This window comes from Pteropus vampyrus, unplaced genomic scaffold, assembly GCF_000151845.1.
Source record: "Pteropus vampyrus isolate Shadow unplaced genomic scaffold, Pvam_2.0 Scaffold6, whole genome shotgun sequence".
NCBI classification, from domain to species: Eukaryota; Metazoa; Chordata; class Mammalia; order Chiroptera; family Pteropodidae; genus Pteropus; species Pteropus vampyrus.
In genome coordinates, this window is record NW_011888787.1 from 13944836 (window position 1) to 13967907 (window position 23072).

At 34.5% G+C, this 23072-nt stretch overlaps 2 protein-coding genes across 7 annotated transcripts in view; one reads left to right on the forward strand and one right to left on the reverse strand.

Annotated features, from left to right (window-relative positions):
• The window catches only part of TRMT13 (tRNA methyltransferase 13 homolog), a 21153-nt gene extending 15588 nt beyond the window's left edge, over positions 1 to 5565 (reverse strand). For both annotated transcript variants that reach the window (XM_011368405.2, XM_011368416.2), the window contains exons 1-3: positions 5346 to 5565; positions 2870 to 2916; positions 2721 to 2787 (exon numbers count right to left, since the gene is read on the reverse strand). In XM_011368405.2, the coding sequence (XP_011366707.1) occupies positions 2721 to 2787; positions 2870 to 2916; positions 5346 to 5492 (261 nt within the window). In that variant the 5' untranslated portion in view covers positions 5493 to 5565. The remainder of the gene's footprint in view (positions 1 to 2720; positions 2788 to 2869; positions 2917 to 5345) is intronic.
• Positions 5547 to 23072, forward strand: part of SASS6 (SAS-6 centriolar assembly protein) — a 37691-nt gene continuing 20165 nt past the window's right edge. For 3 of the 5 annotated variants that reach the window (XM_023536302.1, XM_023536306.1, XM_023536313.1), the window contains exons 1-9: positions 5547 to 5894; positions 11290 to 11350; positions 13128 to 13207; positions 13623 to 13727; positions 14628 to 14799; positions 15432 to 15497; positions 15939 to 16019; positions 16361 to 16480; positions 20353 to 20544. In XM_023536302.1, coding sequence (XP_023392070.1) covers positions 5653 to 5894; positions 11290 to 11350; positions 13128 to 13207; positions 13623 to 13727; positions 14628 to 14799; positions 15432 to 15497; positions 15939 to 16019; positions 16361 to 16480; positions 20353 to 20544 — 1119 coding nt within the window. In that variant the 5' untranslated portion in view covers positions 5547 to 5652. The remainder of the gene's footprint in view (positions 5895 to 11289; positions 11351 to 13127; positions 13208 to 13622; positions 13728 to 14627; positions 14800 to 15431; positions 15498 to 15938; positions 16020 to 16360; positions 16481 to 20352; positions 20545 to 23072) is intronic. The other 2 variants (XM_023536312.1, XM_011368393.2) reach the window with 2 other exon arrangements.

Genomic DNA, 23072 nt, shown 5'->3' on the forward strand with positions numbered 1-23072 from the left:
ATATTATTTACAATAATATTGTTATATTACAATATTCCCTATGCTGTACTTCACATCCCCGAAACTATTTTGTAATTACCAATTTGTACTTCTTAATCCCTTCAGCTTTTTCACCTACCCCCGCAACCCCACTTCCATCTGGCCATCACCAGTTTGTCCTCTGTATCTATGAGTCTGTTTTTGTTTTGTTTATTTTATTCTTTAGATTCCACATATTAGTGAAATCATATATTTGTCTTTCTCTGACTTATTTCAGTTAGCATAATACTCTCTAGGTCCATTTGTGTCATTGCAAATAGTAAGATTTCATTTTTTTTTTTTTTAATGAGTAATATTCCATTGTATATATGTACCACCTCTATCCGATTTTCTCTTGACACTTAAGTTGCTTCCATATCTTGGCTACTATAAATCGTGCTGCAGTGAACATAGTGGTGCATATATCTTTTCAAATTAGTGTTGTGATTTTCTTTGGATAAATATCCAAAGTGCAACTGCTGGGTCATAAGGTAGTTCTATTTTTAATTTTTTGGAAGGACTGCCAAGCTGTGTTCCATAGTGGCTCTACCAATTTGCAATCCCACTAACAGTGCACAAGGGTTCCCTTTTCTCCATATCTTTACCAATACTTGTTTTCTGATTTACTGATGATAGCCAATCTGACAGGTGAGGTGATATCTCACTGTGGTTTAATTTGCATTTCTTGTTGATTAGTGATATTGAGCATCATTTTGTATGTATGTCCTCTGGAGAAATGCCTATTTAGGTCCTCTGCTCATTTTTTATTTGGATTGTTTTTTTAGGTTTGAGTTGTATGACTTTTTTATAAATTTTGGATATTAACTCCTTATCAGATATATTATAGGCAAGTATCTTCTCCTATTCAGTAGGTTTTGTTTTGTTGATGGTTTCCCATTAGTTTATTTTTTCTTTTGTTTTCTCTGCCTGAGAAGATATATGAGAAAAAAATATTTCTAAGAGCAATGTCAGAGTTTATTGCTTATGTTTTCTTCTAGGAGTTTTATGGTTTGGGGTCTTACAATTAAGTCTTTGAGTTTATTCTTCTACATGGTATAAGAAGGTGGTCCAGTTCCACTTTTTTGCACGTATTTGTCCAGTTTTCCAAACACCATTTATTGAATAGTTTACTGTTTTTACCTCATTGTATATTTTTGCCCCTTTTGTCATACTTAATCTGAACACATAAGCGTGAATTTATTTCTGGGCTATTATGTTCCTTTGATCTATGTTTCCGTTTTTGTGCTGTACCATGCTGTTCTGATTACTATACCCTGTAGTTTGATATCAGGCAGTGTGGTACTTCCAACTTTGTTCTTCTTTCTCAAGACTGCCGTGGCTATTCAAGGTCTTTTATGGTTCCATATACATTTTTGGATTATTCTAGTTCTGTGAAAAATGCCATTGGTATTTTAATAGGTATTTCATTGAATCTATAGATTGCTTTGGGTAATATGGACATTTTAACAATGTCAATTCTTCCTATCTATGAGCAGTGTATGTTTCCATTTATTTGTATCTTCTTCAGTTTCTTTCTTCAATGACATAATTTTCCGAGTACAAGTCTTTTACCTCCTTGGTTAAATTTATTCCTAGGTACTTTATTGTTTTTGATGCAATTGTTGTACTTAGTTTATTTTAACACACATAATATTGCATTTTTCATCTCTCTCACTAGATCATAATGTTTTTCTAGGCAGGGTGCTTGGTACAATGTCTAGGATAAGAACTTGGTTACTATCCATTGAATAAACAAATCCCCCTCCCAATCTCTTACCCTAAGTAACTTAAAAATCCAAAGCTTCGCCTATAACCTGTATGTATTTGACTTCCAAATCTAGATTATTTGCCTAACCTCTCTACTGAGTTTCAGACTCATGTGTTCAATCCCGAAATTCCAGTCACTATGTTTTACTGATTCTGTTACATAAATAATTCTTGTGTTTATCCCCATCCTTTCCATCTTCTTTAATTCAGTCTCTTATGTTCCATCTGGACTTCAGCAATAGCCCCTTAACTAGTCCTTCTGATTCCAAGCCATTCTCTTACAATCTTTAAGAGAAAGTTTTTTGAAGAGGTAAATCTGACCACACCATTCCCTAGCTTAAAATATTTCAGTGGTTCCCTGTATCTTTCAGAATAAAGTTCAAGTTCCTTAAAAGCATCATGTGGTTTCTCAGTTTCTACCTTTGCACAGACAGTTCTTTCTACCTAGAAGGACTCTTATTCCTTTTCTTTACCAAATCAAGACTCAGCTCAAGTGTTATTCTCTCTGGGAAGCTTTTCTAGACTCCTTGGATTTAATTTTAATTTTTATACAAGTATATGCTCTTATCACACGTGTACTTCTTCCATTGAAATTATTAAATAATAGTCATTTATTTACAAGCTTACTTACCATTTTCAAATAAGTTCTTTGAAGGTTGGGATCATATTTTATTGAAATAAATTTAGTAGGTACTAAGTAAATATTTTTGAATAGTGAAATTATTCTCTGAACAACACTCTTGTTGCATAAAACTCAATCATCTATAAGTGGATTCACAGTCTGACATAGTGCTGGCTTTTATATACTCAAATGTAGTTATCATATTCAAGCCTTCTGAGACAAGTTTTATTAAATATTCACGTTTGTAATCTACTAAGTATATATAAACATTACATACAATGTTTCACCATTCATTTACTGATCAAATACTCACAGGTTTTGGTTTCTCTCTTGAGTTACATTTTTTCAAATGCTTTGCTAGTTGATCTTCATATACTGTGCTAAATTTAAAGAGAAAATTGTTAAAAATAAGACAATTACTGTTTCCAGCACAGAAAAACCCTTATCTGACCCCACACTTACTGTTTCGGATCTAAAGGACACAGGATTCTTTTCCGAGTATTTTCTTCCTAGTAAAGAAAAAGAATATATTTATTTGAATAAAATATCAAATTTATTGCTTACAGATACTAGACATAACTTCAGTGTAATCATAAATTTATACATTCTGAAAATAGGGCAAGGAAACCTTAAAAGGACATTAATAAAACATTGGCAAAATTAGGTCATAGAGTTTAACAACAAAAGTTTCTAATGTAGCTGGTTTATGTACATATGAGCAAATATTGCTTTGAAGAACAAGTGTCTATAGCTTCAAATAGGTTATAAAGAAGGCCTACATATGAAATTTTGAATCTAAGACACCACTGACTAAAATATGTACTATTTTAGGTGCCACTAAAAAAAATACTGCCAATTTAAATTATGATATGTCATTGACTTTAAAATACATTCTGATTTCAGAGATGTTAAAATTTGAAAAAGTAGTCTTAGAAACAATGAAATATGGCATTTTAACCACCTGGTACGTGGCCATACTCCATTGAAGATAGTATAACAGTTAAAACTACAGGTCAGCCAGACTGCCCAAATATGATTCTCAGCTCTATAAGCTCCTAATTCTATGACCTAAGAGACTTATTATCTCATCCAAAACATGAAAAGTGTCTTAGCTCCAAAGGTTTGCAAAAATTAAGTGATCTAATAGTTAAAAAAAAAAATACTGCTTACCACAGTGCTGCCCATATAGTAAATGATGTGTTCAGTGTTATTAAAAATTTTTTTGTTTCAGTTCTGATCTGCCTCCCACCATATCCATGATACTATGTACACAGATATTGTGTATACTATGAATACTGTACATTATTCTTATATGCAGACTTTAAAATCTAACCTGTGAGAAAAGACTCTATGCTAACCCCCCAAAGCCTAGCCATAGAATCTTTGTGGGGGAGCACTTTTAAAATATATTATTTGGGTTTAGAAACTGGGTTGCTCTACCTTGGCACTACTGACATTTGGCGCTAGGTATTTCTTTTTATTGTGTGTGTGGGGCGGGGCTGTCTTGTGTATTCTAAGATGTTTAGCAGTATCTCTGGCTACCAGATGCCTCAGCTGTGGCAATCAAAAGTGTCTTCTGAGTGGGGTGGGGGCGAGTCATCTCCACTTAAAAACCACTGGGTAAAAATGAATACAAGTCTCAGCTATATATGACATTTAAGAAAAAAATATAGAAACATATCATAAATTACAGATTCAGCAGGATGCCCACAATTGGAAACCAAACTGTAGTCATGGAAATTGTTCCCATTTGGTGTTTTGCAGTCTTTCTTCAAGGGACAAATAACATGATCCTGTCATTCCTCTCCAGGACTATCCATCAGCTTGTAAGGATCTATTCACATTCTACTAACATCACCACATGCAGTCACCTTCAGATGTGTGGTTAAGTTAAAGTCTAAGGAACAAAATCCTTCTTTCATAAATCTCATTCACTCAAGGGATGTTTGCTGGTCCCCTCAAAACCAGCCAATACAACTGTGAGTGTACTTTGAAGAGTCGTCACTGTAAGTCATATGTCTCCCCAATTCCAAAACAAGAATATGCTTGTTTCAGTATGCTTCACTCTAGGCAAATATCAGCCATATCAAAATATGGAGTAGAGCTATGTCCCTGATGGACAGTAGCAAATGAAGGGGCTGTGGGGCTGAACTGTACCGGATATTGCCTAGAAGGCTAAACCATGGGACTAACAAAGAAAAATAATATAAACAATACTGGATATCCAGAAGGCATGAAACCAGATGTTTGTCTAGTTGGTTTAATCTTTCTAAATTCTATTAAACATGCTCTCTTTCTACAAGCATTACCCTCCTCTTGTTCTAATTTTTCTATTACATATAGCCTAAAGAAATACACATACATAAAAACACGTAGACAGTACAATTATTCGTATGACCCCATTATCGAACAAAATTGGATACTGTTTTCATTTTTTAAGGGAGAGTCGATTCTTGCGTTTTAAAATCTTTCCTTCCCCTTTCCAGCAATTATAAGTTGCTTTCAAGAGATTATATGTCTAAGTAAAATTTAAAAAAGTTTCTCTCAACCGCATTCACAAGAAGTGATTATCGTTCATGAAACAATTACAACACCATAAGTGAAACCTCGGGGTCTGTGATCACTATTCTTTCTGAACTACCACTTTCCAACAGGAAAGCGGACCGTGGGCGAAGTGTAAGAAAAGGTAGTTTGGAGTAAAATCAAGCGCTACCATGAGTTAGTATCTAGATAAAAGGGTCAGTGCTGGTATTTTACTTAGTACAAGGAAACTGCACTTCACTACGGCTCATGATTGCTCCACACGGAGAACAGAACTGCGTTTATTAAAAGAAAGGCTGGAAAATCCAGGGGAGAGAAGCCGAAATCTGTCAGAGAGGAGAAGTGCAGGACCAGGAAACTTATTTCCGACTCTCGACAAGATAGGACGATACCAGACCTCCGCGGCTCCAGCGTGTTCACCACAGAACCTTTTTCCTGCTGCCACCACCATCCTGCAGAACCTCTTTTTCTTTTCCACATAGTAACCGCATCGACCCTCAGCTGGAAAGCCGGTCGCATGCGGCGTTGGCGCAGAAGACGCCATAATTCGGGCTCGCTTAGGGAAACGAGCATCAGGTGAAGGAAGGGAAAGTTGTCAGTTTCCTTCGCGTCTCTTTCCCTTAACAAAGATGGCTGCCTCGGGTCCCGCCACGCGTTAATGCCCGGAACTACAACCCCACGCCCTGCAAAACCGGAAAAGGCTGATGGTGGCTGGCGGGGCCCAAACCTCCTTCGCCTTCCGTCTATGTTTTTTCCCCGCCTCCTCAGCGGAAGCCGAGCGCCAAACTCAAACTTTAGCTGGACTTGTACACCTTTCAGGCCAGTCCCGCCTGTCGGGCCTGTTGGACTTTTCCGCACACCCGCCGGGGCAGCGGTCCAACATGAGCCAAGTTCTGTTCCAGCAGCTAGTCCCGTTGCAGGTGAAGTGCAAAGACTGCGAAGAGAGGTGAGGTCCGCGTTCCCGGGTGCCCGCGAGTGGCGGTTGGGGTCGGGCCAAGGGGGGAAGATGGCGGCTCCGGCCAGTGGGCACCGGTCTGTGGCTGGGCGTGGGGCCGGTGTTCTCGGGACGCCGAGACAGACCCAGCTTGGACCTAGTGGTTACCTCTTTCACCGAGTCGGCCGTTGCGTAGGGTACGGAATGGTGTGAGGAAATGGGAAGCTGACCCGCATCTGGTTAATGTCAAAAAAAAAAAAAAAATCTCAACTCTGAACGGAACCGTGGAGATTATAGTTTTATTTACTCTTTGCTTTTGACAGATAAGAACTGTGACCCAGAGAAGTTAAATAATTTATGCGAGGGCTCACAGCGAGTTCACGGCAGGGCTGGCTCTAGGACTCAGGCCTTGACCCTCAGCCTTTATTTACGCTCTCCTTTGAGTCATATTGGAAGTAAATCTAAGCTTCAATTTAAGAAAATTTAGTTTTGTGGTGTCTTGCCTCTTCACATTTAATAAAAATAAAGTAAGTTACATTTATTCGGCTACAGAGAATAGGGAAACGAGAAATTTCATTCATTTATTTTTTCATTCAGTAAATTTTGCCGACTTGCAAATCACCTTGCTGGGCAGTGGAGATACAGTAGTCAGAAAAAACAGTTCTTGTCTTCGTACAGTTTACTGTCCAGCGGGATAGGAAATAAAGGCCCAGCTCACAAGGAAACGAAGTTAACAACTTTAAGGCTGTGGTATTATTGGGGTTAAGTAGAGAGAATTGACTGGGAGTCAGGAGATTTCAGTTGTGTCTCAGTTGCACCACTCAAGAGCGGTCTCTGAACCTTAAGTTTCCTCATTTGTAAAATTGATAACATGCCTACCCATGTGAGGATCAAATATGAAAATGTGGTAATGTGATGTAAAAAATGAAGACATTGGTTCATTGAGTTGCCAGTAATGCGAAACTAGTATATAGTTTAATTAGTCCCAAAATCCGCTGGCAATTCAGGCAAGGAGATAGCACTAAAACCAGCACCTGGGGGTGGAGATCTGTAGGTTATTTCAGTTGGTCATTCTTTTGTGCTGCCCACCGAGGGAACCGCATGTGGTTATTGGACATTCGAATTGGAGCTAATTGGAATCGATGTGCCATGAGAATAATATGCACAAAGTATTTAGAAGACTTACTATAAAAAAAAGGAATGCAAAATATCTCAATTTTTATATTACTCATATGTTAAGATGACAATATTTGCAGTATATTGAGTTAAAATAGTTAAGCTAATTTACCTGTTTTAATTTTTTTAATGTGGCTTGTAGAAAATTTAAAACTGCATATGTGGCTCATGTGGACAAAACCTTTCTAGAATGATTATAAAAAGATGAAAGAAAGGTGAGGGCATTGTTTCTGATTCCAACATTGAAACTCCTACCTCTTTTTCATCTCATTACATTTTAACTTCCACAGCTGATAGTCTTAAAAAAAAAAAAAACAAACCAAAAAACAAAGAGTGTATTGGACCATGGCTAGGGAAAAAAAAAAAGACCAGGTGGTCCTGGGGCATGAAGTCTAAGCTACTAGCAACAGTGCCAGGTGAAAAAGCCATCCTGGAGTTGTCAAGTTTTTATACATCAAGAAGGGGGATGAAAAATGTAAGTTGTTTTTAAAAGAATTTCCACTGGCTATAGATTCAGGGGGTGGGAGGTCAAGCAGGGCTAAGCAGAGTCGGAAAGGAAGAAGCGTCTGCTCCTGTGGATTACCTGTGGGCAACAGATTGGAAAGTTCATGTGTAAGCCAGAAGTGGAGGCTTCTTGGGTTTGATGGCTCCTGGCTATTCTCTCTTAGATAATTGCAGAAATCATCCCCTGGAAGTTAGTCATAAATTCCAACAGACGTACAGGAATGTGAGCAGTCTTTTTTCAGCTGACACACAGGTATTAACTGGTTGCTTATTCCTGTTTCTCTTACTCTCTGGCTACTGTAATTTAATTTAGAACACCTCAGAATTTTTTTTTTCTGTCAATATTATCAACACAGTTATCTTTTAAAAACACTATTTCAGCCTTTCACTCTTCCTGTTTAGGAACTTTTCATGTATTCATGTCACCTATAGCAGGGGCCAGCAAACTAGAACCCATGGGCCAGATGGCCCACTGCCTGTCTTTGTAAATAAAATTTTATTGGAATGCAGCCATTCTCATTTGTTAAAGAATTGTCTGTGGCTGCTTTTGTGCTACAAGGGCAGAGATGGGTAATTGTGACAGAGATCTAATAGTCCACAAAACCTAAAATATTTGATGCCTGGCCCTTTACTGAAAAAGTTTGCTGACCCCTGACCTAAAGTAAAAACAATGCAGACTCTTCAGTTAAGTTTTCAAGGGCAGTTCAGCTCAACAAATAAATTTATGAATACTTAACTATGTACCAGGAACTGTCCTAGGTGCTGAGATTATAAAGCTCTCTGCCTCCACCCCCAACCACCACCAACAAAAAACGTTTTCATTCTGGTCCTCAAAGAACTCACCCTTTAATAGGGGAAACAAAAGATTTTCCTTCGAAGAGACAGCATAGCACGGGTTTGAGTTCAGGCCCTGCAGCTGGACTGTCTGAGTTTAAATCCCAGTTCTGCCACATATTGACTGATTTTATACAATTTTTTTTTTAACTTAACGTCTCTGCCATTTTTAAGTTGATAATAAAAGTACCTGCCTCGTGGGATTATTATGAACATGAAATGAGTTAATACATGTAAAGTGCTCACTTAGAACAGTGCCCAGAGCATACTAAGCATTTACTAAACATTATTAAAGTGTGATTAATGCATGAAGCAATATAAATATACCAGAGTCACAGAAAAGGAGGAAATTCAATTGAAGACAGTGGCGATGCTCAGAGAACTCTGGAGGAAAGTGATGCAAATTTTTAAGCCTGTGATTTGACACCAACGTGCTTTTTCATTTTGTTTCCCAGCTCCTTGCCCCAATATACTAGTTACACTAGACTACTCGTTAGCTTCTAAATGTACCTGATAATCTCTAGTACCATAACTTTACTCCTGCTTCAAATGCTTCCCTCTGCCTCAAATGCTTTATCTTTCATAACCTTTAAGGGCTGTCTTAAATCTCTTCACCACAGCGACCTTTTCAAAGTTGCCTACGTTGAAATTAATTACCCTCATTGATTTATTAAATAACATGCTAAATGATCTGAGTTTCAATTTGGACTCTGCAATGTGACCTTAACCGGGTTTGTAACTGTGCACCTCAGGTTCTTCTTTTGTAAGACAGAGATAATATTTACGTAACAAGATTGTTACTGTTAAATAAGATGATATATTTAAGGGGCCTGGCAGTTAGTCGTGTAGATACTTAATTATTGTGACCCTTTCCTCCCCTCTTTTGAAGCCCTAAAACACAATCAGAAGCAGATCTGGAGTAAAGTCATTTAATCTGATCTCAGTTTGAGGACATGACTGTGTTTACTTCTGTTTGTATCCCTAGCACCCAGCACAGTACCTGGCTTAGAGTAGCCTTTGTTTGTTTGAACTGAGAGTTTAAGGCCACAGCTACTAGGTGGCAGAGGTGGGCTGGAATCCAGTTCTGCTCATGCCAAATTTAACTGACAGGGAAGATGTTATGCAGATTCATGCATTGTTGAGTGTGACATTTATTTTGAGAAATAGCATTTTTAATTGAGTTTTTATTTTGTTTTATATTGTTCCTATTTTCATTAACCATGACAATGGAGAAAATAAGACTTGTAATTTCAGATAGTATATCCTCTGAAAGCTTAGATTTTTCTATAAGATTTTGGGGCAGGGGTTGAAGTAAACATGGGGAATAGATTTAATTTATGGGCATTTCCTCCTTTTTTTCCTCCCAACATCTAATGCATATAGACATTTGGAATATATGCAGCAATATCATTAATATAATGGGAAAATTATCATATTAATATAACTTCTAGTATTTAAAGAATATTAAGTGGATGCTTCTTGAATTTTTTTACAAGTTTATCAAGTGTGACAGGACTTATAAAACTGTAACTCATCATAGTGATTTAGTTACCAACTACAATGCCATACCACTATGGCAGTATGTACAAAAAAAAAATCTTCAAAAGATTAAAACCAAATATAATGACATTATAGAGCTGAAAAGACCCTCATAAACCTCAGTTATCTTACAAATTAGGAAATTGAAAGGATTCTCCCCATCAAGAATGCTTAATTTAAGTGTGTAATTGGAATAGCATCTAATTTGCTTCACATTTATTGCTCTAGATACTAGAAATAGAAACAAAACATTCTCTTGTTTAAAAGACAGTTCTTCCCATCTTCATGGTTTTCACCAGTGCTGCTTGTTCGTTTTCAGATAACAGAATTTAAATTCAGACAAGTCAGAATTTAAAAAAATCCAAACCATTGAATCTGGCCTTGGTCAACCATCACCAAGTTTTTCCATCAATTATCAATAGTAGATAATTAGTAGTAAAATATGGAAAAGGTTTGAAACACATCTTTAGAAGAAAACTTAAAAATAGAACAAATTTTTTTTGTTTTCTTGCATTTCAGCGAAAGACCATTGTTTAATTCTAGCAGAATAGTTTGCCAACCACTTAGGCAGAGATTTTTTTTTTTTTTTTTCTAATTTCTCTCTTTATTTCTTCAAATAAATTTCTTCATTTTTTTGTTCAATTTGATTAATGTTTATGGGCACCATTATTTATACGCTTCTTTTTGATACTGGATTCTTTAAGGGGCAATGTAGAATGTGGAAAGCTATGGTTTCTTCCTCTTAGGGTTTAGAGTTACTCTAGGATAAGACAGATAGTAATAAATGTGTTGACAATGGTTCTGTGGATTATATTGCACAGAGAGTATACTGAGCATATGTTGTCTCTGGTTCTGAAAAAAAAAATTGTATATGCATAAAGGTAGGAATCATTTCTTTGACTCTAAAAATTCCAATATTTTAATATTCACATTTTAAGTTCTTCAAATGCATTTTTTAATAAGTCATTCGATTATTTGAATTGGTAATATTTTTAATGTGCAAAGTTATTAAACTGATGATTTGTCTTTCAATAAATGCTCTTTTAGAACCAGGGTGTTAAGATTATATACCAGGCTAGTACTAGGTATTGCAAATCATTTATCTCATTTAATCCTCACAGGAACCCTGTTTTACTGGAGATAAAAATTTACCTCAGGTTAAAAACCTGATTACTACTTGTGGAAGAACAAGACCTTAAACTTCAAATCCAGAGTGGCCAACATCTGTTCATAAGTTAGGGAATACCTGTGGAAGATGTTGTAGCTTAAAGTGGAAAATTTAGCTAATGCAAATGATAATGATTACTCATTTCATGTGACTGTTTCTGATAGTTGGGCATATCTTTTCATACAGGAGAGTAAGTGTTAGAGTGAGCATTGAACTACAATCAGTTTCTAATCCAGTTCACAGAAAGGTTGGTATTCATTTTTCTTGAAATATAATTTCTGTACATTATAGGTAATTGTTTTTGTTCTTTAAGAATGTGAGATCTTGTTACATCCATCTTTTTAATTTTGGGCCATTTTGTAACTTGCAGATCCATGGTGGAAGAATATACTAAGACAACAACCAAGAGATTATTATACCATATATTTCTAAAGTATACAAAAATGGGGATTGAGAGAACAGATTCCTTAGGTTTGCCCAATACAGTTATGAATGCTAGAATGTTTATGGCTACCCTATAGAATTGGCCTTTCATGGTTTAAATTTGAGAACAGAATGAATTGAAGCTCTGCAGGGAAATATTCTTGAATTGTTACCTTTGGAAGAGGCATTTAGAGCATCAGTCCTTTGTGGTCTTCAAAAGTATGAGTCATTAACATGTGAGTACAGAATAGAAGGCTGAGAAATAGAGCATCTGTTTTCTCTGTGTCATAGCTTTCCTAAAACATATTCAAGGATCTAGTAGCATTAGTAGCAGCTTCAGTTTTATTTTTTTTATAGCACCTTGGTGTGGATTTCAAAAGTACTTTCAAGTACAACACAGGGAATATAGTCCATAATATTGTAATAACTGTATGGTGTCACGGTGTACTAGATATATGGGTGATCACTTCGTAAGTAATATAAATGTCTAACTACTATGCTGTACACCAGAAATTAATATAATATCGAATGTCAACTGATTAAAAAAAAAAGAATTAAAAAGTACATCAGTGGAAGCTGCCCTAGGAAAAGGGCATTCTGAGGCAGAGCAAATACCTAGCTTGCTAATTTTCCAGGATAGAGATTATTTATTACACTTCTTTCATGTTATTTCTTATGCCTACTATGCCTCTTCATTTTCTACCTTTACTCATAAGTGGTTTAGATTTTTCTAGGACCCTTAACAATTCCTCAGTACCCACAAGTAGATTTCAGGTGGACACTTATTCTTAACATGAATGTTTATTTCTTTATCAGTCCTCCATCATCTGTATGTTAAACCTGTTTATTTCTTTATCAGTCCTCCATTATCTGTATATTAAACCTGTTTTCTTTATACCACTGTTCTCTGAAGTACATAATTTCTATATACTTTTCTGTCAGCTTTAGCTATTGTGATGGTCTGCCACACTGTAAACTTAAATACCTGGAAAGTGGTCTTTATGAACGGTATTGAATTCATTTGAAACTGAAAACAGATGGGGTTCCACTTCAGTGGCCACCTGTAGTATGAGAGAACGGGCTCTTAGGAAGAAGCCCTGGCAACATGTCACCTGATACTCCTTCTTCTGCCTGGGAAACAAACGCTCCTTTTTTTCTAGGGTGGATGATTGTTTGTAATTTCTGCTGATGTACTTGCCACTTTTGAAATACCAGACAACTAACTTGAAAGAAACCGAAAATATAATTGAATATGATATAGTCAGTGGTAAAGAATGTTTTGTCCTGGTATCATAGTTCAGCAAGGGCTGGATCTGAGTTTTCCTAAGCCTCTGCTAGGATGATATTCCTAAATTTAAAACTCCTAGCATTTACTTACCTTTGTAGACCCCCATGTGTCTCTCAGAAGCAGAATATCTACCCCTTTTTAAGATTTTAAGTCTGTAAAGACTAATGAAAACCCAGCAGCACCAGAAAATAAAGTTATCTGAAGTATAATGATAATACATTAAATGTTATTGGATGAGTTCACTTCTAAGAAGGAGGAAATTAGTCTAAAAGCCAGATTTACTAAAAACATTAAAAATTACTCTTTCTTTTAGGATTTAGTTATCCGTCTGACTGATGATACTGATCCATTTTTCCTGTATATCCTTGTCATATCTGAGGAAGATTTTCAGAGGTAACTAAATTTATTTTTCTGGTCTTATATTTAGTAATAAGTATGTTTTTAAGTTTTATGAATGTATTGGTACTATTCTCTTTGAAATAAATACCTGTAGGAACATTTAGGTATTTTGGGAACATTAAACTAGTTATAATTATTCAGAATGTTTTTGAAAATAAATATTTTATTGTCAGAGTTTTGTTTAAAATATGTCAGAAACAATAAAAAAAATAAAATATCTCAGAAAATTGGAGCTTTAGTTAAATTTATTGACCTTTTCTCTCTTATTGAATAAATTCTATAAATATAAAAGTTCCTTTGTTTATTTCTTGATTATGGGTAGTCAGTAAATAAAAAAGAATCTTTCAGGATGTTGAGTATAATTAAAAATAATAATTACATTTAAAATCTTTTTCTGTCTTCTGTACAGTTTAAAATTCCAGCAGGGTCTTCTGGTAGACTTTTTAGCTTTCCCACAAAAATTTATAGATCTCCTTCAGCAATGTACTCAAGAACATGCCAAAGAAATTCCAAGGTAAGTCTCAGGAGAACACTGCATTATTAAACTTCCCTTAAGACAACCTCTTCTTCATAAGACAAGTGGATGGCAAAATATTTTCTATGTATCTTAAGTACCCCTGTGTATTATTAAAACTGAGATTGGGCTCCATTGAATCTCAAATTAATGAATTAATCTCATGATTAAAATCAAATATTTACCCCTTTTCATTTTTGACAGCTATTAAAATCAGTACTATTAATAAATAGCATCAAGTATATATTTTTATATACTTGGAATTTGGAAAAAGAGAAGAATAAGCTTTTGTGTGTTTGTGTATTGATATTCATGCATGCTAATTCATGATCTTTTTATTGTAAAGTTCACCAACATTTTGTATATTGGTCCATCAACCAATGGCTCTTGATTGAATTAATTATTTCATTAGGAAGTACAGGATTATACTTTTCTAATTTCATTATTTTTCTATATTAGTTATAATTTTTCTATAAAGAAGAACTTCCCAACTCTTCCATTAGGGCTATTTGATTACTCTGAAAATTCATACAGGAAAGAATAAATGCTTTATTCTTTTAAATTGTCAATTTTCAAAGTAAGGAGTTGTAACTAGTTATTTTTGTGGTTTCAGTGATTTTTTAAATTTATTTTTTAGTTTTTTGCTTTCCCTCGTCTCATTTTGAACTCATGGACGTTTATATATTCACTCTTTTCTTGTCCATTTATACATTTTACTATTTACACCAATTTACCCAATTTTATCACTGAGAGTTCTTTGATATTGGCCCCTGTGATTCCAATATGCCCCTCTTCCTGATCATTCTAATCATTGATGATCCGTTGAGTCATGGCACATGATTTAATGGATAGTTTCACTATCTCATGAATGTGATATAATGTGATACTTTCTTTCCAAAGGTTTTTGTTACAGTTAGTTTCTCCCGCAGCTGTTTTGGATAACTCTCCTGCCTTTTTAAATGTGGTAGAGACAAATCCTTTTAAGCATCTTACACATCTCTCACTAAAACTTTTACCTGGAAGCGATGTGGAAATAAAGAAGTTTCTAGCAGGCTGTTTGAAATGTAGTAAGGTAAGATTTAAATTTAAGTTATTCTTTTAAAATAAGTACCAAAGGACTCTGATAAATCACTGAAGGGCTGTATTGCTTTTAGTTTTTGTTTTCTGAATAAAGATGTCCAGCAAATGTTTATAACATGTAATAAATTTATTTTATTGTTTTTCATCTGGTCAGGGTACTACAAGGGTAGAACTGGCTCAGGAATTGAGAAATTTAGGTCCCAAGGTTTTTACTAATTTTCAGTGATCTTGGGCAGGTCACTTAAACTCTTGGTGTGATGTTTTCATCAGCTGGTAGTTATGTATGGAAATATCTATCCTATCTTAAATAAAGTATATTACTCTAACTATATGAGGTGTACGGCATGAGGAAACAACATTGGGTTGCCTCTTAAGAGTTTTCAGAAACTCTCTTTAGGCAAATGCTATAGATTGGTGCATCTCAAAATGTAAGGGTATGCAAATTTTCTGGGGATCTTGCTCATGCAGATTGTGACTCAAAAGGTCTGAGGTGGGATCTAAGAGTCTGCATTTCTAACAGACTCCCAGGGTGATGCTGGTGCTGAACTTTGCTACACTTTGATTAGCACAGCTAGATGTTTAAGTTAAATTGTAAACTACATAATTTAATTTTTTTATAAACAGGAAGAAAAATTATCATTGACGCAATCACTAGAGGATGTCACTAGGCAACTGAATTTCGCACAAAAGGTAATTCAAATTTCATTTTGTTTTTGTAAGTCATCCAAACATTTGCTCTGAATTGCTTCTTGAATCCAATCCAGGCTTTTGTGTACTTTTCTTTCAGAGCATACTACCACAGAATTCCCTCTCCTTTTTGCCGCCCTTCCCCTACCAGTTAATTATCTTAATCCAATGCTTTTTCTCTTTGATATTTTGTTCCATCCACGCATTTCTGTTATCCTCAGTATGGCACATTCCCTCTGTCTTCATTAAATAAGATAATATTTGGTATCTGTCACATGTTAGTTCTCTGCCCCTCATTTACTTACCTCATTCCTCTTGTCTAAAATGGCCTTTCAGCTCCTGTCTTGTAAACCTTTCCCTTCTTTTCTTTTGTTATGTTTAAAATTAATTCATCTGATAGGCTTATCATCATTTCAGTTATGGCTACTACCTTTTTGCCTCTAGTTCTTGAAATTGAGGACCAAAGTACCTGATAAGCTACATGACTTCAGGCAGAAAATATCCTGCACAACATGGACCATCGTGGTACTCTGTGTCACTAGGTTTTATGTGTATAAATGAGCTACTTCTTAGGACTGATTTGCTCTACCGTGGATTGCTTTACTTCTTAATGCCAGAGGAGAGGATTGGGTGGTTACCAGCCAGATTTAACTAAAAGATTAAACATAATTACTTGATCAGTGGGACATTTCAGATGTAAAGTTGCTTGCTTTCTAATCTTAATTTCCTCAACTTTAAAAATCTTTGAGTATGTGTTGAAACCTGTGATTCCATTTTCTTTAATATCCTTGTAAATATTGCCGTGTTTTAATCTGATAACCTGTTCAGGAGACTGTCTTAATATTTTGTATTGAACTCTAATACAGACATTATCAGAAAAAATCCAAGAATTAGATAAGTTACGGAATGAATGGGCATCACACACAGCAGCATTGTCAAATAAGCATTCTCAGGAACTGACAAATGAGAAGGAAAAAGCCTTGCAGGTATGAACATTAAAAAAAAACTGGAAAAATATTTTGTCATTGCTGTTAGTCATTTTGTTAATTATAAAGTAATATATGCTTGCTTTAAAATTTTCAGACTTTACAGAAGTATATAAAAATTAAGTCTCTCCTTTAAAGTCTTACTACCTAGAGATAATCTATAAACATTTTGATGTGTTTTTTCAGACTTTTTTGTATATTTTTAAATAACACATTTATAGAAACTGTTTATAAATTTTGAAATATGTAAATTATATATAATTATAGATATGTACATACATAGTAGGTTTTGCTTTTGTTCTGTACTAACGAGGTTCTATTGGATATATCGACTAACTTTTTTCAGCTAACGTGACATAGCTGTCATTATCAGTTCAGATATTCCTTTTTAGTGGATGCAGAGTATACATTATTTGGATATAACAAATTATTTACCCAACCGGTGGACATTTAAATGCTTCATAATTTGATTATTGCAAATAATACTGCAATGAACATTCTTTGTTCCTAGAAATGAGATTGCAGTATACCCATATAAAATATTAATAGATATTGCAAATTTGCCACCCAGAAGTGTACCAAATGGAATCCCAAAACAGTGTTGGCAGTACTTATATATTCATACTCTTGTTACTATTATTAATTTTCTTAATATTTGCCACCTGATAGGTATTACAGTATCATTAGTTCTAATTTATATCCCATAGATTTTTAGTAAAGATAAGCATCTTTTAAAATGACTCAGCCATTTTTATTCTGTGGATTACCTTTTAATATCTTTTGCTTTTTCTGTGTGACTATCCTTTTCTACTGCTTTGTAGTATGGATTTATTTTTTACCTTTTATATTATAGCTTTTTTAATATTAAATTTTATTTTTGTTTTTATGTACTTCACTAGATGTTTGCTTTTAGGGTACAGCTTGATATTTTTGTGTGTAACTTTCATACGAATTAAGATTCAGAAAAGTGTACCATCTCTCAGGGTTCCTTTATTTGCCTTCTCAATTGCTATCATACTCCCACAGGCGGTCCTCACTCTTCCCACTTCTGTCATCATTGATAAGTTTTGCCTGTTCTTAAACTTCATATATATGGAATCATACAGTATGTACTTATTTGTGTGTGACTTCCTTTACTCGACATGGTATTTTTGAGATTCAGTTCTGTTCTCGTGTATTTCATTTTATTGTTGTGTTGTATTCTGTTATACAAACATACCATAATTTATGTTTTTTCCTGTTGGTAGACATTTGGTATTTCTGATATTTTGCTATTACTAATTAAACTGTAAACATTCTTGTACATGTCTTGTTGTGAACGCGTGGACTCGTTTTCCTTGGGTATATATTTACGGTTGGAATAGCTAAGTTCTAGTGTTGGCCTGTGTTTAGTGTTAGTAGATAAAGTGTGTATACTAGTTTACACTGCCATTCTGTGGGTGTGTAATAGTACCTTAATGAGACTTAATGGTTTGTCTGTTTTTTTAGTGTTTTTGAAGAACCACTTTTTCATTTCAGTAATTGGTTCTCAGGAACTGAGAACTGTTTTTACCTCTGTTTCATTAATTGCTGTTATTTACTACATTTTACTACATTTTGGGGTTCTATTTTCAAACAAGTTAGGTTCTAAAAGTCTTATTGTAAGAACATTTGTTTATAAATTCAAATTGACTGAAGGATTTGTTTGTATTCCTTACTGTATTTTTCTAATAGGACTGTGAATTAGTCCTTTGAGACTTTAAAAGCAGGCCGCTCTCTGCTCTTTCTGCTGATATTCTATAGGGCAGTGATTTTTAAAACTTTAATGTACTTCAGAATCGCCTGAAAAATAGAAAATGTAAACATTGTAATCCTATCCTTCACCCTTTCTTTTTCTTTATTTTTAAACAAAAACGGCAAAATTCTAATGATCACTTTATTTTTATTTCCTTTGGCCTCTGTTGCTTTTAGTGTGTTTGATTACCCTGTTAGACAATTACAGTTAGCGTCTTTGCTAGATTGCTTTTTTCATCTTGATTGTTCCTTCAGTGTTTACTTCAAAGGTTGCATTTTCAGTTTTATATGGACTCTTTCCTGTTTTATTTCTTTTGCTCCCTTCTGCTCTCCTTTCCAGTTTTCCAAAAATGAGGGAATCCTTAAAGTAATAATGTAAAATTCCCAAAGTATTTTATGAGAGAGAGAATCCCCTACACTTGTGGTAGGAATGTTTGAATGGGTACACTTTTCTGGAGTGTAGTTTTGGAACTTGTATCAAGCTTTATGTTCGTTTACGTTCTTTGACCTATAATTGATCATAAGGCAATAATCTGAATTTGGGGAGTGTCTGTGTACAAAAATATTAATCATAGTTTTAGTTTTATTTGTAATTGTGAAAAATTGGAAACTTATTGTCTATATTAGGGCAGGGATGAAATGAATTAAAGTATAGCTATAAGGGAAATATTGTGCAGCTACTGAAGTGTTTACAAAGAGTTTTTTAATGATGTGAGAAGGTACAAATGCTAAGAGAATAAAAAGCATGATTAAATTATATAAATAACTTGATCCTAATTTGTTAAATTTACACATGCATATTGTGCGTGTGTGGTGGGGGTGATGTCAATTTAAATATGTAAATGACTGGAAAGAAATATTCCTGAATCTTTAGAGTGACTCCCTGGATGAGTTCATGATTTCTTTGTGCCTTTAAGAACATGTATAACTTTCATAATCAGAAAAGTATACTTTATTTTTAAAAGATATTTAGGATTTGATAGTGTTCTTCAATAGAAAATTATTAAAATAGGTCTGTGGTTTGATTCAAACAAGCACCAGAGATTACACAGTTAACACCATGTTTAAATTTTACTTTTGGTAGAATGTACTAAATGTAAGATTGAACTAATGAGCAATACCTTGCTGATTCCACAACTTTAGGTATTTATTTTTTCATTATGAAACATATATACTTGTAAAAAACTGAAACAGTACAATAGTGTTTAAAGCAAATACTGAAAGTTTCTTATGTACCTACTAATTTTTTTTACACAAATAGGTTCACACTATACTGTTTTGAGGTTTGCTTTTTAAAATCATATATCATTCTTTTTTATTAAAATTATTGGGGTGAAATAGGTTAACAAAATCAAATAGGTTTCAAGTGTACAATAATGTCATATGTATATTGGATTGTGTGTTCACCACTCAAAATTAAATTTCCTTCTGTCACCAAATATTTGACCCCTTTACCCTTATCTACCTCCCCCTGCCCCACCCCGACTCTGCTTTCCTCTGGCAACCAGTAATCCGTTGTCCGTGTCCATGAGTCTTTGTTTGTTTGTCATGTTTGTTTGTTGCTTTCAGTTTTATCCCACACATGAGTGAAATCATATGGTTCTCAACTTTTTCTGTCTGAATTATTTCTCTTAGCACGATGATCTCAGGTTCCATCCATGTGGTTGCAAATGGCAGTATTTCATCTTTTCCTATGGCTGAGTAATATTCCATTGTGCATATGTACCACATTCTCTTTATCCAGTCATCTGTTGATGAAAACTTCGCTTGTTTTCTTGTCATGGCCACTGTGAATAATGCTGCTATGAACATCGAGGTGCATATATATTTGCAGATAAATATTTTCGAGTTTTTTGGGTAAATACCCAGAAGAGGAATTGCTGGGTCATATGGTAATTCTCTTCTTAGTTTTTTGATCATATCTCATTCTTCCCTTAATCTGAAGACTGTTACATCTAAACATATGTAACAAATTATGAATGAGACATAGTGAACAGGGAAATCTTACAATTATATAGAAGAATTGTTTTTTCTTCAAATCTTCTTATATATGTATTTCTGTTTTTTTCTTTGAATTTTGGTACTATGGTATTTAATAGGCACAAGTTCAATACCAACAGCAGCATGAACAACAGAAAAAAGATTTAGAAATCCTGCATCAACGAAACGTCCAGCAGCTACAGAACAGATTGTCTGAGTTAGAAGCAACTAATAAAGACCTAACTGAAAGGAAATATAAAGGAGACTCCTCCATCAGAGAACTAAAGGCAAAACTGTCTGGTGTTGAAGAGGTATCGAGCATTGGATTACTCCCCTCTGCCCAGTATAAAAGAATGTTTTAATATGATGATTTGGTTTTAATTTGGTTATTTTATTATTTGTGCGGGCAGTGCTCCTCTGGATCTCTGCGAGGATCTCTCTGGTGGTAGAGTGATCAGTTCGGATGCTGCAAAAACATTGAGAATCTGAAATCTGATAGAAAGGGCTCATTCCAAACAGAACGGAAGTAAACTTAGATATTTTTGGTTAGAGGCTTGAAGAGCAGCTTTGGCACAGCCCTCAGACTTTTCAGTGAACAGCACAGTTTCTGTAGCTCAGGGTACTCAGTGTTGACAGAGCTAGTTCTTTCAGCCTACTCAGCATATCAAAAAAATGAAGTTTAGTATCTAGTAATAATAATGATAATAATAGCAACGATAATAGCTAATGCTTACTGAATATTTGCTATGTGAAAGGCACTGTTTTATATGCGTTACATATATTAACTCATTTAATTCTTATAATCATTCTTTTAAAGGAGGTACTATTATTGTGCCCATTTCACAGATGATGAAACTAAGAGAAGTTAAGTAACTTGCCCAAGGTTACATAGCCAGTAAGTGGAAGAGCAAGGATTGGAACCCTCTATTATTTGCCTGTCTTTACTATTACCGCCTTGTTCTTTCAGGCAGCAGAGAAATTTTAACAAATCTTGCTATGGTGACACGTTTGTTGATGCTTTGGCATTGATGATAGACTCCTTCCTAGCATTACTATACATTATTGTCATATGAATTATCAGAAGACGTGGATTTTCTTGTCTGTCATGCTTAAATGCAAAGATCGCCATGTTGTTCTAACTCACAAAAATTCCATCTCTATTTCACCAGTCTGTTGGGCTTGGAAACTCTAAAGCCTGACCAATTTTGTCTTCAGATCCTGATAGCATTCTGCCCCTAGAATAGATGTCTTTAGTTAATCCTCCCTACCTTCTTCACCTTGAAGCTTCAGTCTTCATACTACATTAGATAGTCTAAATACTTCACTATAATGCTAATTCTTCTATCTTAGCCCTGAAACTGGCCAGTGTATAAACAATGCTTCATCATGTTGATTTGTATACAATCTAATCAAAACATTTCTTCCAAGATTTGCATAAGACTTGCAAATGAGTTCTGGAGACTCTTTAACCTCTGAGTACTGTTACCTAATTATGTAAAATTATACCTTTTAGGCAATAGTGCACTAAAAATAATTGCTACCATTTGTTGAGTGTTTCCTATGCGCCAGGCAAAATGCTAAGGCAAAAACGCTAAATTTACATAAGGGTTTTTGTGAAGATTAAATGAAATCTATGAAGTATTTTATTTTACAAATGAAGGAATTGAGATTTAGGGAGATTAAGTAATTCCAAGGATAACACGGAATAGCCAAGATTTGTATTCAGGTCTGACTGATACCAAAGTCTATGCTTCTAAAATCACAGTGGTATAATACTGTGAAATTATTTTGCGAAGTTTTTGTTAAAAACAAAAATTATCTAGGAATACTATATACTTGACTTTTCTATACTAGCAAAATTTGGTTTGGTTTTAGCCAATTGGGAAGTGATGTTTCAGACTTTTTTGTCAATTTTTAATTAGTAGTTACTGTTTGCTTGTTTTGCTTTTAAGAGTGAACCAAAGAAAGGTTTACATATTTGTCAACATGGAAACATTTGTTTTATATGTATGTATGTTATATATATAAATATGAAGAAGATAGATTATAAGACTGCATGGTGTGAGCCTTTTAAAAAAACCTGTATGTATGAGCAACAGAGATAAATGTTAACTTTAGATGATGGTTCTCACCCTTGGCTACACTTAGAATCAATTTGAGAGCTAGTAAATGTCCTCGTGTCGAGGCTGTACCTCACACTAACTAAATCAGAATCTGTTGGGGATGGTACCAGGCAGCAGTACAGGCATACCTTGGAGGTGTTTTGGATTCGGTTCCAGACCACTGCAATAAAGCAAGTACAGTGGTTTACAAAACTTCCCAAGTGGTTTCAGTATGCAGATTAGATTGAGAGTCACTGCTTAGATGGTAGAATGCTAGGGTTTATAAATGTTATGTATTTTGAAATTCTGTTATAATGAACATTTATTACCTAAGTAAGTTTTAAAAACTAAATTTCAAGACATCAGAAAATTCTTGTCACTCATTTTTGAAACTTGTAGTAACTTACAAATCAGGATTGTTTTATTTTTCCTTGTTATTGAATTAGTTATTAATGTGTTTTACAACTGTATTCCAAATCTTGAAGAGATTTTCATGTCCTTTAAAAAACATTAGTACTAGAACTTTATTTTTTTATTTTTTATTTTTGCGCCAGTGGGTCTTTATCTTATTTTATTATTTATTATTATTTTTGCACTTTTTGATTGATTCATTCATTCGTTTATGGTGACATTTGTTAACAAAATCCAGCAAGTTTCAGCTGTACATCTTAATAGTTAAGGTATACGTATATTTACATTAGAACTTTAAAATTATTAAACATTTTATATGTTAAACA